Source organism: Neovison vison, chromosome 2, assembly GCF_020171115.1.
Source record: "Neovison vison isolate M4711 chromosome 2, ASM_NN_V1, whole genome shotgun sequence".
NCBI classification, from domain to species: Eukaryota; Metazoa; Chordata; class Mammalia; order Carnivora; family Mustelidae; genus Neogale; species Neogale vison.
This window is the reverse complement of record NC_058092.1, coordinates 164,803,748-164,822,600: the sequence shown is the minus strand read 5'-3', so window position 1 is coordinate 164,822,600 and position 18,853 is coordinate 164,803,748. Positions and strand designations below refer to the sequence as shown.

Here is an 18,853-nt window from a genome sequence, read left to right as displayed (position 1 = left end):
TATGCATAAAAGCATCCTCATATTCTGTTCAAAATACAAAACAGATTAACCACCATTAAGTGAAATATGGCAATAGTTAGCTAAATTATACATGAATTTACCATTTAACCCAGAAATCCCACTTCTGGGGACCAACCACAAGGGCACACTGATCAAAGAAGAGGTTATATCACTATTTATATTTGCAAAAGACTAAAAAAAACCCCAATATTGATTACTAATGAACTCGTGGAATGTGTTATGTTATACTCACACCATGAAGTGCTAAGCAACTGGAAAAGGAACTGAGGAATATCTCTTTGTGGCACTACAGAGTGAATTCCATAGTACATTTTTAAGTGACAAAACAAAGTTTAAGTTAGGGGCGCCTTAGTGCCTCAAATGGTTAAGCGTCTGCCTTCAGGTCCTGGGATCCAGCCAGAGTCAGCATCTTGTTGCCGGCACACCTGCTTCTCCCTCTCCCTCTGCCTCCCCAACCGCTCAGGCTCTCTCTCTGTATTCTCTGTCTCAAATGAATAAATAAAATCTTAAAAAAACAAAAACAGCAAAAAAAAAAAAAAACCCACAAAAAACAACAAAAAAAAGAACTGGGTGCCTAGATGGCTCAGTCATTAAGTGTCTGCCTTCAGCTTGGGTTGTGGTCCTGGGATCATACCCGCATCAGCCTTCCCACTCTGCAGGAAACCTGCTTCTCCCTCCTGCACTCTCCCTACTTGTGTTCCCTCTCTCACTGTCTGTCAAATAAATAGACTCTTTAAAAAAAGAAAACCCACAAAGTTTAAGTGAAAAAATCAAGTATAATATGACAAAGATCTACATATGGGCCTTCTTATATTAAAAATCACAAAATGAGAATCACTATATTGCATATCTAAAGTTAATATGAAATTGTATGCTGATTTCACTGGAATTAAAATAAAAACTTAGGGGCGCCTGGTGGTTCAGTGGCTTGAGCCTCTGCCTTCAGCTCGGGTCATGATCTCGGGGTCATGAGATGGAGCCCCACATCAGGCTCTCTACTCAGCAGGGAGCCTGAGTCCCCCCCCCACCCCCCTCTGTCTGCCTCTCTGCCTACTTGTGATTTCTGTCAAATAAATAAATAAAAATATTTAAAAAGAATAAATAAGTAAAATAAAAAATAAAAACTTAAAAAAATGGCTACCCACATTGGGTAAGGGCAGGAGTAGGATAAGGGGACAGAGAGCAGCCAGACTGAACTCTGAATATGCTTTGCTAAATTTATATTCACAATCCATCTTTAGAAAAATTTAAATATTTTAATACTTATACAAAAACAATAATCAAAATGAAAACAAAACCCTAAAAACAAAGAGCAAATGAAAGAAATCAATCAAATTGTGTCTCAATTTGATGGTATACCTCAGAGAGGAAATACCTGCTAAGTTTAAGACACAGGAATGTGACTAGGTGCCACAATGGGAATACACTGAAGGATAAGAGAACTAAAACAAAGAAAACAAAACAAAACAAGAAAACCACCAAAAAACAAAACCAAACCGTGGAAAAAAGATTCACAAATCTGACCACATCAACATGTAAAACTTTCATATTACCAATGATACCACAAAGTGAAAAAATAAGACAAACTCTGAAGAACATATTTACAATAAATAGAACAAAGATTACTATACAACACTCATAAAGGATATTTATCAATCAGTAAGAAATACAGAACAAAATTAACAGAAAAGTATGTAAAAATATACAAAACATATAAATCAACGTTTCACAGAAGAAAAGTGAAAGGCCCAATCCTATCCAAAATCAGAGAAATACAAATCAAAACAATAAGGTTTTCATCATTCATCAGACTGGCCATAATTTTGAAATAATGGTATCAACTGTGAACAAGGAGACAAAGAAAGCTGTCCTGTCACCTAACAGCTGGTGGGAGTCGTTTGGTCACTTAGACCACTTTGGCAGCATAAAGTGACACTGGAAATGCTTAGTCTCTCTGACCCAACAATATGTATCATGTGTGTACACTACAGAATACTTTAAATGCTTGCTCTTCTACAGGGAGAGAAAATGTAAAAGATGGTCACTGCACAATGATTCATAATAATGATAAACAGAAATGACATAAGAAACAGACAACTAAAATGTATGCTGTCATAACAGAATATTAAAAGGAATGAAGTAACCAATTTGGATAGATCTTAAACACAATATTAAATTCTAAACACACAGCCACCTGTGTGGCTCAGTTGGTTAAGCATCCAGCACTCGATTTCAGCTCAGTTCGTAATTTCGGGGTCGTCAGATAGAGCCCCATGTCGGGGTCAGCAAGAGATCTGCTAGAAATTCTTTTCCCTGCCCCTCCTGCTTGTGTGTGCTCTCTCTCGCTCTCGCTCTTTCTCAAATAAATAAATAAATCTTAAAAAAAAAAAAAAAAAGGCAGCCAAAACAATCCTGACAAGTTTGTCAAGAAAATTTGTTCAGTAGAACAAACTGGAGAACTTACACTCCTGACTTCAAACTTGCTATAAAGCTACAGTATCAAACACAAGGAACCAGCATGATAATATCCACGTATGGATATTATCATATCCACAAATGAACAGAAGTGGGAGTCCAGAAACAAACCCATACACCTATGGTCAACTGACGCTCAACAAGGGTGCCGAGATCATTCAATGGGAGAAAAAATGAGTCTCTTCAACAAATGGTATTGGAACTGAATATCCACATGCAAATGAATGAAAATGGACCCCTTCCTCATATCATATACAAAAATTAACTCAAAATAGATCAAAGACCTAAATGTGAGCGCTAGAAACAATAACACTCTTAGGAAAAATACAGGAGTGAATCTTCATGATCTTAGAATGACAACAGATTCTTAGATACAACCTCAAAGGCAAGCACAACAAAGAAAAAGAGATTAAAAAGACTTTACCAAATTAAAACCTTTTGTGAATCAAAGGATATACTTTCAAGAGAATGAAGAGACAACTCACAGAACAGGAATATTTGAAAATCACATATGTGATAAAAATCTATTACCCAAAATACTCTTCAATAAATCCAATTAAAAACAGGCCAAGGATTTGAATGGACATGTTTGCGATGCAGATATACAAATATCCAACAAGCACACGAAAAGGTACTCATTAGACATTAAGGAAAAGCAAATCAAAACCACAATGACATGCTACTTCATATCCACTATGATGGCTATAATAAGACAACAAGTGCTGTCAATAAAGAGAGGAAATGAACTCTCATGCATTGCTGGTGGAAATATAAAATTGTGCACATTGTGAAAAACAGGCGGTCCTGCGGTAATTTAAAACTACAACTAATGCATGATCCAGCATTTTCACTTCTCAGTAAATACCCAGAAGAACCAAAGGCATGTATTCTACCAAAATTTGCACATGAATGTTCAGAGCTCATTATTCACAACAGCGGTAAAGCAGAAACAAGCCAGATGTCTGTTAACCAGTAAGTGGATGAACAGAACTCAGGTCCATCTACACAGTGGAATATTCTTCAATGATAAAAACAAATGAAGCCTTGGTAAAAAGGTACACTTAGCTATAAAACGAAGGTCTGAGGATCTCATGTATAACACGGTGACTACAGCTGATATCACAATTAAAATCTGTTGACTGCAGAGCTTAATTACTCTCACCAAAAAAAAGAAAACCAAACCCCAAAACAAAGAAAGAAAGAAATATGTGAGGTGATGGATGTGTTAGATTAGATGGGAGGAATCCTCTCACAATGTATACGAATATCAAAATCATCACAATGTTCACTACGTACCTTATAGTTTTGTCAAATATACCTTAATAAAGCCAGAAAAGAAAAACAATGAGGTCTGTAACATGCTCCAATATGATGAAGTTTAAAGACATTACACTAGGTGAAGGAAACACACAAATAAAATATACATTTTGTATGACTATGCTCCTACAAAAGATCCAGAAGATCCAAGTCCATACTGACAGAATGTAGATTAGTGGTTGCCAGGGTCTGACAATTTTGGAGTTATTTTAAGGACGTGCGGTCAATTTATTCTATAAAAATTCGAGGTTTTGTAAAGGGAAAACAAAAACAAACCAAGACCAGGGGAAAGCTCTCTACATGGGCTTTAGTAATACCTTCTCCTAAAAAACCTCATTAACTGGGTTCTGCCTGGTAATCTGTCTTTTGCTTCCACTGAAGAATAATTATGGGCATTTAGTTTGTGGTTTGCCACAAGAAGGTTGTTCATCATTTATATAAAGAGAAACAGAAGTTTTTTATTCAGCCTTTGATGCCAGAAAGTCTTTAGGCTCCGCAAGGAATAGGGATGCTCTATGCATGTTCTTGGGGGGTGGGGGGTGGGGAGGGAGTATGGGGGGGGAGTCATGGTTAAAAGTCTGAAATATTTGCAAGTTTGATAACTATCTAACTTGATATGATGTGTGTGTGTGCGTGCACGCCAACTTTGCCCTACTGATCTGCTGATCCGATGCTACTGGTCTACAGACCTCAACATCACCTGCAACCTTGTTCAAAACGAAAATTCTCAGGCCCCATTCTATGGTTTAAAACACTTCCCAGTTTTGATCTGATGCACACTAAAGTCTGAGAACCACTGTGTCAGGCTGGTTCCCTCAGGTTCATTTTATCTATTTCTACTTTCCTATTTTAAACACGAGTCATTATCCTCATAAGTTCCATTATAAAACAAAGCAGAAAATGACTCCAATAACTCACACAGGACTTCTTCATATTTTGCTGGTTTTCCTTGGAAAAATGCAGAAATCTCTGAAGGCAGAGCTGGGATAGAGAAAGAGGAATGAAGTCATTAAAGGTACAGACTGCCTTGCAGTTCCCAGACCTGCCTTCTTAAAAAGCTGCAAACATCACCTGGGTGAAATGCCCCTCTGTGGGAGAATATCCTTTTCACCTCGCAGAAGGGGTAGGAAAGGACATATGTAAACCACCCACACGACTACGTATGACTGTGATTTGGCCATGCAGAGCTTGAGTGTGTAATTTTTCATTGGGTGAGTGGAACTATCGTCTAGGACATTTTTAAACAATGTCTGTACCCCTCTGTTCTGTTTCAAAGAAATTGTAAAAATGAGAAAAATTGGTTAAGCAAATTATAATACGCTAAATGAAGGAACACGAAACCTTCAGCAAAGGTTGTACAACAAAAGTTGTTACATCTGTATTTCCTTGTTTACTCAAGTTAGAGAAGGCAACCAAAGCTAAGAAAAAAAGGATGGAGGCACTTTCAAGTGAGTGTACCTTTTGTTTTTCTAAAGCATTGCAGTTTCTCAAATGGCTATCTTTTTTTAAAGCAGTGGTGATATGGTCAGTACAGGACTGGGGTAGGAAAACCCAACGTTTCCTCTGGGTTCTGCCCACACAAAGACAGGGAAATTCACTTACATTCCCAGCACCAATTTCTTCTCAACCTTCAAGAAGAAAAATAGGTAACTCTCCTTGTACTGCTGTCTTGTAGAGAACTCAACAGCACGTCTTTAAATGCCAGATTCATTGTGTGAGCAGAGCTCAGAATCTGGGAAGAGGGAGCACAAAACAAAGAGTAGGGGTTGAACTGGGATTGGTGAGACAAAACTGACTCACATGTAGTTTTAAGGCCCTTTCCCGCAAATCCCTGGAATGCCTCCAGCGCAGTTCTATTTCCCAGGTCAGCTAACCATCCTTCACTCCTTCCAGCCCAGCTGCCCTGGTCCAGGCTTCTCTCCATTAGGCAGCTTGGGAGCTTCTGAATGGGGCAATATTCTCAAATCTCACTTGTTCTGAACACGCCTGTGAAAACCTAGGATCTGCTCCTCTCTGCGAACTACATTCTGCTCAGAACTCACTCAAGAGGTGCCTGGGTGGTTTGGTCGGTTAAGCAAACGACTCGATCTCAGCTCAGGACTTGATCTCAGGGTCATGAGCTCAGCCCTGCAGTGAGCCTACTTAAAAAAAAAAAAGAAGAAAGAAAGAGAAGAAAAGAGAAAGGAAAAGAAAAAGAAAAAAGAAAAAACTTCAAATAGTTGTAGGGTTCTCTCCACCTAACATACTTAGAGACTCCTCCTTCGTACTTCACAAGATGTGCTTTTCTAACGTAGATGAGAAAGACACCTGAGGGGCAAATTCATTTTAGCTGGAATTGTCACCCAGGCCCACAGTGCCAATGTATTTGTTATTCCATAGACTCTCAGGTCAGACCTTCCATAAATTCAAATCAAGGCTGCTGAGAACTGTTACAAACCTAACTTGGATACAATTATACCATCTCTATTAGAGGCTTTGAAGACATCTAGAAATCCCATACACAGAGCTACTACACGGTTAAGATTCAATCCTTCAGATCATTTCTTCACACGCCTAATTATTTCTGCTAAGTGCCCTGCAGGATGACATGCTGGCTTTTATAACCAAGAGGGAAGCTGCAAAGACCATGACATTTGGAGAAACACCTAAAATTGTCTTCTGGGGCGGCTGGGTGGCTCAGAGGGTTAAGCATCTGTGTTCTGCTCAAGTCCTAATCACAGAGGCCTGGAATCCAGCCCCTACATCTGGCTCCCCACTGGGTGCAGAGCCTCCTTCTCCTTCTGCTAGTCCCTCAGCTTGTGCTCTCTGGCTGTATCACTCTATCAAATAAAATCTTGAATGAATGCATGAATGAATTTTTTAAAAAACGTCTTCTAGTGAAGCGCATGGCTGGCTCAGTCGGCTAAGAACTGCCTTCAGCTCAGATCATGATCTTGGGGTCCTGGAATTGAGTCCTCTGGTTGGGGAGGGGGGGGGTCCCTGCTCAGCAGGGAGTCTGATTCTCCTTCTTCCTCCTCTGTCCCTCACCCTGATCATGCTCCCTTTCTCCCCCTCTCTCAAATAAAATCTTTAAAAAATAAAATAATAAAATTGCCTTCTAGTTTATCTGCTAGTGTTGTGACATAGGGTATATAACATTCCTCTCCACCTCAGTTTTATAATTTGTTACGGCAGAGAGAGCTATATCGATCTAAGTGAGAGGTTGAAAGCATAATGCAACGAGTGATAAGAATAATTGTATTAACAGCAGCAGCTAATATTTACTGCGAGGCACTGAGCCATGTTATTAAATCCTCTGAACAACCCCACGAGACAGGTGTTATTAATATCCTCAGTTTTACAGACGTGAAGTCTCACGCAGGGTTGCGGTTCTCAGATGATACTTTGATAGTTCAGCCCCGCACGAATCCAAGCCATCTATCTGCTCCAATTCCCGCCGCACTACGACCGAGCGCACCCACCGCGCATGTGCACCGGTCACTTCCCACCACCCTCCCCCCGCCTCCCTCCTCACCCCACTCCACGCCCCCCGCTGCCGCACATACCACGCGGGCAGATCCGCGCGGAGTCTGCAACTTCCCGCGGGCACCCAATCCCCACCTCCCTGCCTTCCAAACCGACCTTTCCCGTAGTAAAGAGTCTTCCGTCTCGTGATCCCTCCATCCGACCGAGGCCTCCTCGTACCCAGCTCTCCGGAAGAACAGCCAAGGGACCCGCCGGGGTCCGCGGGCCTCTTCCCTACAGCCGGGCACCGTCGCCCACAACAGATTCTTGGCGCCACGCAGAGACCCCCTCGGATCTCCCCATCCTTCTCGCCTCGCACACCCTCCCGCTCCGGCCGCACGAGCTCCGAGAACGGCATGCAGACCGCCAGAAGCCTGGAGGTTCCGGATCGTCTCCCACAGAATGCCGGAACATTTGGAAGCACCTGCGAGGTATTGTGCATGCGCAGAAGGAGCCGCAGGCTACTAACTCCCGTAACCCCGTGCAGCGGGATCACAAACTTCCGGACTTCATTCCCATAACTGTGCTTGCCCGGGACTGGAGAATTTCGGAAACGTTCTCTCTTCAGCAATTCCGAGACAGTGGCAGGGGGGTTGTTGCTTCTGTATGCAGCACCGGTTTTTTTCAGTACCTCAAAGAAATAGTCTCACAGACACTTTGCTTTCTGAACGCCAAGCGACCAAAGGAGGCAAAAATGTAAATCTAAGTAGAAAGGCTCGCTTACATACTAGAAATACAAAATACCACTGTGGATTTGAGAAACAAGAACTCTCGTTCATCGGCACACCTGGGTGGCTCAATTGGTCAAACACCTGCCTTTGGCTCAGGTAGGGATCTCAGAGTCCTGGGATCGAACCCCATGTCAGGCTCCCTGGTTAGCAGGAGTCTGCTTCTCCCTCTGCCTCCCCACTACTCGGGCTCATGTACACGCTCTCTCTCTCAAATAATCTAAACAAACAAATAAACCCCTCTTATTCATTACTGGTGTGAATGCAAAATAATACAAGCATTTTGGAAAAGAGTTTTACAATTTCTTATAAATGTAAACATGTACTTACCACGCAACCTAGTGATCCTACTCCTATGTATTTACCTAAGTAAATCGAAAACTAAGTCAACACAAAAGCCTTAACACAAATTGTTTTTTTTTTCTTTTTTTAAAGATTTATTTACTTATTTGAGAGAGAGTGAGTGAGCGAGCGCAAACAGGGCTCCAGGCAAACAGAAGTCCGGGCAAAGTTAGAGGGAGGAGCAGGCTCCACGTAGGACTCCATTCCCGGACCCTGGGATCATGACCTGAGCCGAAAGTAAACACTTAACTGAGCCACCGAGGCACCCAACACAAACATTTAGTATCTATTAATAATCACCAAAACAGGTAAAAACTCAAATATCCTTTAATAGGTGAATAAACTGTGGGACATCTGTAAGTGGAATACTATTCAGTAATTTTATTTTATTTTTCTATATTTTTAAAGATTTTATTTATTTATTTGACAGAGAGAGATCACAGTAGGCAGAGAGGCAGGCAGAGAGGAAGGGAAGCAGGCCCCCTGTTGAGCTGAAAGCCCAATGCAGGACTGGATCCCAGGACCCTGAGATCATGACCTGAGCCCAAGGCTGTGGCTTAACCCACTGAGCCACCCAGGCGCCCCACTATTCAGTAATTTTAAAAAAGGAATGAATTAATGTCTCACACTACCACAGGAAAAATGTTTTTTTTTTAATTTTTATTTATATTTACTTTTATTTTTTTATTTTTTTTTTTTTAGACTAAGATTTATTTATTTACTTAATATTAACACTTTAAAAGATTTCATTGACCTCAGCAGTATGGAAGACAACTGAGGGCACTGTTTAAAACCCAGTCCAGAGATGGTCAGGGCAGGAAATATCCCACAATCACCCCCATTCCTGATGGGGGATGGATTGGGGCCAGGCCTCCAACCTTGGCCAGGCTTTGCCATGAAGCTGAGACAACCTAGAGGTAAGACAGTTTCGGCCTCGTCCCCATCGGGGAGGTGGGGGCATAGCCTTACCTGCTCACAACAAAGAAAGAGCTAGATTGTACTGAGGATTGGCTCCTGATGAGTCATCAAGAAGGTCAGTTGGTTCTTTCTTCAGCAGGTGGCTCGGCACCTTTCTGGAGAAGACAGAGTAGTAGTCTGGGGCTAGGGGGCTGGAGAGTAAGGGCCAGCAACCAACAAAGATTTCCTCCCATGTGGTAACATGCTGTCCCCCCACCTTATTTTAAAGATTTTATTTATTTATTTGACAGAGATCACAAGTAGGCAGAGAGGGAGGCAGGCAGAGAGGGAGAGGAGCTCCCTCTCCGCAGGCTCCCCGCGGAGCAGAAAGCCCAATGTGGGGCTTGAACCCAAGATGGTGGGATCATGACTGAGCCAAATGCAGAGGCTTTAAACCACTGAGCCACCCAGGTGCCCCTACCATAGGAAAAATCTCAAGTGACTTTTGCTTATGTGAAAGAAACCAAACCTAAAAAGTGCATTTTGCATCAATCTATTTTGACATTCTTGAAAATATTAAATTATAGGACACAGACCAAATCAGTGGATGGGGCTAAGGGAGGAAGGAGGGGTTGAGTAAGAACTGGTTACCCAAGGAGAATTTTTATGGTAATAGGATTGTTGTGCATGGTACAGGGTGATGCATTCTGGAATCTCAGAGCTGTACACCACCAAGACAGAATGTAACTCAATTTAAGTAAAGAAAAAAAATCAAATAGGTTACAGACATAAAGCAGACTGTGACAAGTGACTCTGTTTTTACGAATGTATGTATCACGTAGCCTGAATTTTAAAAATGGGGGAAAAGGAGCTGACCTAAATAATTCCGTAAAACTACATTTTGACTGGATACATTAAGACTGAAAACAAAAAGAACTGTACATAAACACTCTGGCTGGTAAATTCTCACAGGGGTTAGCAATTCTGAAACTACTTTCCATGTACACAAGGTCAAAAAGAATACACATGTTGTAGATAATGATAACCAGGTATTTCAGTGTATGGATGAAGTTAAAAATAAGGAAGGGGTGGGTGGGTGGGAAAGATATCAATGTTAGCTCATTCATTTTCAAATATGTAGTCATGTGTATGTAACACATCTGTATACAGATTTATATGTATACAGATCGATATAGAAATATGGATACTGTGAGGCAGATGACTAGCATGGACTGGTACACATACATCTATTTCTTAGATATGTAGGCAGACAGCATCTAGAAACTTTCACCCAGTACCAATCAGCATACCGAGAGCTCAGATCTTGGTTTCTCCAATAGAAGGAACTAGGGCTCCTTGGAAAAATGTCTGATTCCAGGGCTTAGACACAGAAAATACAAGGAGCCTAGAGCACCTTGTGTGTCAAAAGAAAGGAAGTCCTTTAGAAACTAGGATAAGGATTTGTTAAAAGGACCTAAAAGCTAACCTATAATAGCTCTCAATGCCCAAGCTGGGACAATTTGAGCAACATAATAATAGCATGGGTGAAATGAAAAGAGTAGAGAGAAAGGAGCTGATCTGAGAAAAGAACCAAGAACATGAATGAATCTTTTTTTTTTTTCTTTAACACAAATGAGTCTTAAGTGAATTTTGCTAAGTGAAAAAAGCTAAACTCAGGAGATACATATTATAAAATGCAGTTGACATTCGGAAAAGGGTAAAATTGTAAAACATAGAACAGATCTAAGGGTTGGGTGAAAAAGGCGGGGTTGAGTAAGGACCACAGGGAATGAATTAGATTATCCATGAGCCCGTACTGACATAAACAAATGATGAAATAAATAAATGAGGAAAATGAAAATCTTTCCTTTACAGAAGAATCCCAATAAACATATAAGGAAAACAGAAAAATCTCCTTTTAGAACACCACAGTAAAAGTGGTGGCAGGCAAGACCCAACAATGAAAGTGAAAATTAGTGGCCAAAACTATAAATATAAACAGGATACTTGGGTAGCCTCAGAGAGTTTCTCCTCACATTTACTAATACACCTGGTGGTTTTAAAATACGACCATAAATTTGAAAAGGAGCGAATTTCCTCTGTCCCTGGGTGTGCACTGGACTTAGCCAATTCACTCTTAAGTGTAGACCGGATATGGAAAAATCCTAAATATATAGTGCAGAAACCCTGCTGATACCACCTTAACCAAGTACTAAAGGTTAGTATGACGAATCATGTTGATATCACGTGTCACCTGATACACAGGTAGGGCACATCCTTCCAAGGGTATTCTTCCTAAAAATATATATCTCGGTCCAATAAGGAGAAAACATTAGACAAACGTAAATTCAGAGGCACTTTTCACAATACCTGACCACTATTCTTCAATCATGTGAATGCCATGAAAGACAAGGAAAGACCAAAAAACTTAACAGGTTGGAGCAGACATAATGATTAAATGTATTGTGGTATCTGGACAGAATCCTGGATCAGTAAAAGGGCATTCGTGGAAAACCTGACGGAATCTGAACAAACTGTAATTTCGTTAATACAATTGCGCCCGAGTTGCCTTCTCAGTTTTGATAAAGGTACCATGGCTCTGTAATATGGTAACATTGGGGGAAGTTGCGTGAAGTGTATATGGGAGGTTGCAGGAGATGAGAGCGTGCTTTCTTTCTTCAAGTTTGGTATAGGGACAGTTTTTTTACAAATGAACGGTTTTTAGTATTAATACCGAATTGCTAGCTTGCTGCTTTTCTCATTCGAGAATAACCATGCTGGTCACAGAGAGCAGGTACAGAGATGAAACCCAAACACAGCCTCCCTTCTCTCGGCTTGCGTCTAAAATTTGGTCGAAGCACAAGGACAAAAGCCTGGCTCCAGGCAGCAGGAGTGGGTATCTCAGACAGTAATCTCTCAGCTCAGTCAAGTGGGCAGAAACTCTCCAGCTGGCTTCTCAAGAAAAGCGCATGGGGTACACCGGGGAAGAGAATCTTGAGAGAGGTACTGAATAATTTATGCGCCAGATATACATCGTAAACGCCTCTAATCTTCACTAAACCCCTCCTAGCTCGGTAGGATGAGTTACTTTTTAAGACTTAGGGGTGAGATAGCCCTCTTAAGAGTAGAGGCACTTTCCCAGCACTAGCTGCCGGGAGCAGAGTTCTAGCTCCTCACCGCCTTCGCTCAGCGCCGCTCCCTCCCTCTGCAGAGGTGCGTCCCCGCTTCTCCTTCAGGCCTGTCCTTCACCCGCCTCCAGCTCCTCGCCCCGGCCGCGCCGCTCCCTCCCTCTGCGCATAAGCGTTCCCGCCTTCTCCTCCCCGCTCGTCCGTTCCCGGCCTCCAGCTCCTCGCCACTGCCGCGCTGTTTCCTCCCTCTGCGCATGTGCATCCCCGCCTTCTCCTCCCCGCTCGACCGTTACCGGCCTCCAGCTCCTCGCCGCCTTCGCGCTGCTCCCTCCCTCTGCGCATGTGCATCCCCGCCTTCTCCTCCCCGCTCGACCGTTCCCGGCCTCCAGCTCCTCGCCGTGGCCGCGCCGCTCCCTCCCTCTGCGCATGTGCGTTTCCGCCTTCTCCTCCCCGCTCGATCGTTACCGGCCTCCAGCTACTCGCCGCCTTCGCGCTGCTCCCTCCCTCTGCGCATGTGCATCCCCGCCTTCTCCTCCAGGCTTGTCTTTCCCCGACCTCCAGCCCTTTGTGGGAAACCTTCTCTGGCTTCCGGGTCCACGCGGCGAGGGAGTTACGGGTGAGCCCCGGGGGATGGGGGCGAGGGCCGATGGGGCCCTGTGCGGCCCAGAGGTCCGGCGGGGGCGGGGGTACCCGGTTGAGGTTCAGAGCCTCCGCCACCGTAGGGACCCCCAGGCGTCTGATCCGCCTGCAGAGTTGAAGGGAAGCGAGCGGGGCGTCTCTGCGTGAGGGACCAGGCTCCGGAGTGCGAACGTGGGCTCTCGGGTTCCCAAGGCCCGCAGGTGTCCAGCTGCAGCGCTAAGCTGGCTGCGCGGTCCTGCGGCGGCGGGTGGGGAGTTTGCTTGCGTGACGTGTGCCCCGGACCCACGGGGAGGGGGTGGGGCTGCGGGTAGGGGTGAGTGGGCTTGTGTGACGTGCGTGCACGATTGGCGTTGTGACGAGTGTGTGTGCGTCTTAAGTGCGGCGGGTTTCCTAGGAGGGGCGCGGTTGTAGGAGAACCAGGCAGGGTGTCTGATGTGAATGAGTTGCTCTGGCCGAATAGTCGACGTGATTATTCTGAGCACTCACATTATTTTTTTTTTTTAAGATTTTATTTATTTATTTGTCAGAGAGAGTGAGAGAAAACATAAGCAGGCCGAGTGGCAGGCAGAGGCAGATAGAGAAGCAGGCGCCATACTGCGCAAGGAGCCCAATGCGGGACTCGCTCCCAGGATTCTGGGATCATGACCTGAGCTGAAGGCAGCGGCTTAAGCAACTAAGCCACTCAGGCTTCCCCAGAGCACTCACATTTTGTTAGCTGCTCTTGTATTTGTTGTGTATGTAATAACGTGCGGCTGGAGCTTTGACAGTTCTTTAGGGCCTTCATTGCTCGGTTAACTCATTTGTGCAGTGGAGGAGGGGAGAGGCTGTACTAGCTAGCCACCAAGGCCCTTTCCTGGCTGTAACATTCCCCAGGTCCCCAGTTATTATTTATTATGTGTTCATTTGTTATTTGTTATGTATAAGCATGACAGTATCCTGAAGCCATCGAAGGCTGTGTGACGGTGGAAGGTCGGGGACAAATTTAAGAAGAGCGAGGTGAGCTGGAGCTGAGAGGGGTGGGCACGCAGGCTACACAGGAAATGTCACCTCTTTGGACAGTTTGTGAGAACATGGTCGGGAATGAAAGGCTCACCAGCCATAGCGAAGGAAATTCTGTCATCACCCCTCCCTGAACACCCCCTCCTCCCCTCATTTTCCAGTCCCCATTTGCCATTGTTGATGGCATCTAGAAAGATGCAGAGGTTCCTGCTCTCCTGGCCTTATAGATGTACAGGATGGTAGTGCAGGCTCGAGGTTATCTGTTTTGGCCTTATTTGAGAAATGAAAAAAAATAATAAATTGAGTCTGAGAAGGTGACTGACCAAGATCATGCAGTTTGTTGGTGGCAGAACCATGGTTAAAAGTCAGGTCTGCAAATTCCCAGGCCACGGCTCATTTGGTCACTCTTAATTACGTCAAAGATAGTTTCTTATTAAAAGACCTTTTGAAAGTTGTAAGAAACAAACATTAAACATTTATTTTTTTTATCTTGCCTTAAACACCCCCATCTCTTTTTTCCAGAGGTTTCTTGGATTTTCTGACCTCAGGGGATTAATAGTGTTCACCGGAAAACATGAACGGTGTGGCTTGAGATTTTTAATTTTTAATTTTTCCCACATCAGTTCTGGAAAAGCCATAGTGTTTCCTCCTTTAGGTTACTGTTAAATGTGAAACTCATCTTCTCGTGTTTTTAATTTTTCTGTGTCACAGAACCTAAATTGGCAATAAATCAATAAGAAACAAATGTTTACATTCACTCAGTGAAAAGTATCATGTCTAAGCTCAACATCTATCGGAGCCACACATGGACACGTAAGTATCTTGTATGTGGAGCTGTGTAGGCAGGTAAATCCAGGAACTGCAAGACAGGCCAAGTCTCTTCTAACTTCCTTCTTCCTTCCTTCTTCCTCAGCTCTCCCTCCTTCACTAAGAGCAGAAAATGAACAGATCCCAGGTGAGCTTTTTGTTTGTTTATTTCCACTTTGTTTGAAAATGAGTTTTCTAAAATTTGGAAAGATTCATATTTTTAAAACAAAAAAATAGAGGGGCTCCTGGGTGGCTCAGTGAATTAAAGCCCCTTCCTTTGGCTCAGGTCATGATCCCAGGGCCCTGGGATCAAGCTCCACATGGGGCTCTCTGCTCAGCAGGGAGCCTGCTTCCCTCTCTCTCTGTGCCTGCCTCTCTGCACAGAGATCTACTTGTGATCTCTGACTGTCAAATGAATAAATGAAATTTTATTTTATTTTTTTTATTTTTTTTTAAAGATTTTATTTATTTATTTGACAGGGAGATATCACAAGCAGATGGAGAGGCAGGCAGAGAGAGAGAGAGAGAGAGAGAGAGAAGCAGGCTCCCTGCTGAGCAGAGAGCCCGATATGGGACTCGATCCCAGGACCCTGAGATCATGACCTGAGCCGAAGGCAGCGGCTTAACCCATTGAGCCACCCAGGCGCCCAAATAAATGAAATTTTAAACATAAAACCGAAAAGATAGAAATAGGCAAGAATTACTTGAAGGGAAGTATATCAAGTATATCAAGCAAATTCAAAGAACAGTTAGTAGAATGAGAAGCAGGACTCTTAATTTCACAGAGTTGTGCAAGTTGTAAAACTTCCTTTGATTTTTCTAATAACAACACTGAAATTGCCTATAATCATTTCTGATAGACACAGCATTGTGCTAGAAGTGTATGGGTGCTTTTCAGGGGACCGAACAATGAGGTCTGAGTAGACAGCTCTCTCATGGTCCTGCTTGATCCAGGAATAGGACTTTGAAGATCTGGTGGAATGGAGGGACCACGCGTCCTCCAGATAACTCTCCCTAAGTGTTTGTGTCAGCTTGTTCACATCTCTAGCTTGAATAGCCGGCTGTTCCGGCTTTGGTTTCTGCATTTCTTGTTCATATTTCAACTTCATGAATGCATTCTTGCTTCTTCGACATTCACCTGAGTCAGCTCAGGAAAAGGCTACCAAATTGTAGTCAAATCCAGTTTTTGGTTTTGTCTTATTTGACCATCCTGCAGCATAATCCTCAGTTGCTGTTGTCTCTGACACCTGCCTGTTAGCTTTCCTTACTTAACTCTGATATATCCCCTTACTGTTCTCACAAAGTTGTCTTTCCCTTTAGCCCCAGACATTGCCTCTCCTTGGGTTTGTTGCTCAACCATCCTTGGCTCACTGCTTTTTTTCAGTCTGTGCTTTTTTCTGACTGGTCTTCTCTCACTCTCTCTTTCTTTTTAATAAAATACTTTAGAATTAGTAATAACATAGTTAAAAGGTTAAGTGATGTTCCCTCTAGGAAGGGTGACATTTTCCATCCCAAATGAGACACTTCCACTGAGAATGAAAGAGGTTCCATAAAGTTATGATGGGACATCTGGCTATATTGGGACAGTCCCAGACAAACTGGAGTTATGGTCTTCCTGCTGTAGATATCTGTCTGTCTTGTTTGTCCTAGCAGTGCTTCTTTTTTCAGTTAAAAGATACTCTTGTATGCCCCCTACTTTTATTTAGAAGGGAATCCATCATCTTTAGGGCTTTCCAAACGTAGATGCAGCTGTACACCGCTGGCATCCTGTTAAAATGCAGATGTTCATTTAGTGGATCTATTGGTGGCCCTGGGTTTTGCATTTCTCAAAAGCTCCCAGGTAAAGCGGACTCTGCTGCTCCGGGAGCCACACTTTGAGTAAGGAGTCTCTACGGGATTTTCTGTTCTTCCTTTGCTTTTTTGTCACTTCTTAAAAGCCTGTCCCAGACATCTGTATCTAAACAGAACATGGATTGTTTCTTTGTTATAACTGCACAGTAATTCAAGCATGGATGTTCCATAGTTAGTTAACTGGTTATTGTTAGTTATGCATTATTTCAAACCTTTTGCTATTACAAACCATGTTCTAGTGAATGACCTTGTACAAAGAGGTTTTTTCTACCCGATAAATTCCTAGAATTGCACTGCCAGGTCAGCGGGTGCATATAATTGATAACTCGATCATTCGGGATTGTGGTACCATTTTGTGTCACTCCCATCGACACCGCATCCGTGCTTGTTTGTCCACAGCTTCTCCCATAAAATATGTGGTTCAACATCTGGAATTTGGGCGGTGGAAAGATACACATGGTATTTTATGAAGTTTATATCTGCAAGTTTCTTAACTATGAGTGAGGTTAAGTATTTTTTCATGTATCTGAAAGGTGTGTTTATGTTTCTGTGAACCCTCTGTTCATATCTTTTGCCCATTTTCCTCTTAGGTTTGTGGCTTTTTTTGTTTTTCTTCTTCTTCAGTATCTAGCTCTTTATATATTAGGGATACTAGTGCCTGTCCATTTTATGGGTTACAAACTCTTATTTTATGGGATGTGATTTGTCTTTTGATAGTTGACCCTGGTGTTTTCTCCCTCATGCAGGTATTCTGTTTCAGAATGCCACATTTCACTTAGTCGTTTCTTTAGGCTCCCCTTGGCTGTGACAATTTCTCAGACTTCCCTTGTTTTTGATAACCTTGGCAGTTTTGAGAAGTACAGTTAGGTGTTTTGTGAATGTCCCTCAATTGCAAATTGTCTGCTGTTGTTTTCATGATTAGACTGAGGTTCTGGGTTTCTTGGAGGAAGACCACAGAGATAAAATGTGATTTGGTCTTATCATATCAAGGGTTAGTGCTCTGGACATGACTTATTACTTTGTTTTCTCTGTCCTCATACTGTACTCCTTGGAAGGAAGTGGGCAATTACACTATACCACTTACACTATACCTCCTTCCTGTTGGAGTATCTACGTAATTATGTACATAAATTATCAGGAATTCTGCATAGGAGATTTTTCTGTTCTCTCCTATTTACTAATCCATTTATATCAGCATGAATTCATGGCTAGTTATTTTATATTTTGGTTATAGTACAATGATACCTTGTTCCTTTTGTTGCTCAAGTTGTTGCAGGTTGGTTAGTAAAAGCATCTTCTGGGGCGCCTGGGTGGCTGAGTTGGTTGAGTGTCCGACTCTTGATTTCGGCTCAGGTCATGATCTCAGGGTCCTGGGATCCAGCCCCACGTTGGGCTCTTTGCTGAGTGTGGGGCCTGCTTGAAATTTTCTCTCTCGGGGTGCCTGGGTGGCTCAGTGGGTTAAAACCTCTGCCTTCGGCTCAGGTCGTGATCCCGGGGTCCTGGGATCGAGCCCCACATCGGCCTCTCTGCTCAGCAGGGAACCTGCTTCCCCCTCTCTCTCTGCCTGCCTCTCTGCCTACTTGTGATCTCTGTCTATCAAATAAATAAGTAAGTAAGTAAATAAATAAATAAATAAATGGAAATTCTCTCTCTCTCCCTGTGCTCCTCCCTGCTGCTTATGCTTTCTCTCCTTTTCCTACTTTCTCAAAAACAAGTAAATAAATTTTTTAAATGCACCTTCTGTTGGTTCCTGTGTCTATTGACATACCTTGTTATTGTTTGACTATTTCTTCCTTACTCTGTGGCAGTAGATTTTCCATGTTCATCTTAATGTCTTTCCTGCCCTAGAATTAGCCATTTTTTCCCCTAAGTAGTTCTGGTTCTTTTCACTGGAGCATAGTATGAGAAACCAAGATTGGGGGACTAGGTGTGTCTGTTGTGACTGTGAAGTCATTGCTCAAAGACCCTCTCAGCTAACTGAACAGGGAATATGTGTATACTCAGTCATGTCTATACACGTGTCTAGAAATAGTTTAGTGTGTAACCATCTATATCTATAGTAAACTAAGTATTCACACTGTTGTCTCCTGTTGTAGTCATTACCAGATGGAACATTCTAACCTTCTCTCCTTGCTTGTCTGTAAT

General features: G+C 42.9%; 2 protein-coding genes across 24 annotated transcripts in view; one reads left to right on the top strand and one right to left on the bottom strand.

The window, feature by feature from the left end:
- Positions 1 to 9,601, bottom strand: part of LOC122900658 — a 70,573-nt gene extending 60,972 nt beyond the window's left edge. For 9 of the 17 annotated variants that reach the window (XR_006383285.1, XR_006383282.1, XR_006383283.1 and 6 more), the window contains exon 1: positions 7,435 to 8,167. Coding sequence is in view for 10 of the 17 variants with exons in the window: in XM_044239487.1 (XP_044095422.1) it covers positions 7,435 to 7,759 (325 nt within the window). In the remaining 7 variants the exon portion in view is untranslated. Of the gene's footprint in view, positions 1 to 4,731; positions 4,795 to 5,415; positions 5,481 to 7,434; positions 8,168 to 9,356 lie in introns of those variants that run through there. The other 8 variants (XR_006383284.1, XR_006383287.1, XR_006383286.1 and 5 more) reach the window with 4 other exon arrangements.
- Positions 9,602 to 12,889: 3,288 nt separating this feature from the next.
- The window catches only part of LIPK (lipase family member K), an 87,256-nt gene continuing 81,292 nt past the window's right edge, over positions 12,890 to 18,853 (top strand). For 5 of the 7 annotated variants that reach the window (XM_044239468.1, XM_044239472.1, XM_044239471.1 and 2 more), the window contains exons 1-3: positions 12,890 to 13,028; positions 13,976 to 14,863; positions 14,964 to 15,005. The gene's annotated coding sequence lies outside the window, so the exon portion shown is untranslated. The remainder of the gene's footprint in view (positions 13,029 to 13,975; positions 14,864 to 14,963; positions 15,006 to 18,853) is intronic. The other 2 variants (XM_044239469.1, XM_044239470.1) reach the window with 2 other exon arrangements.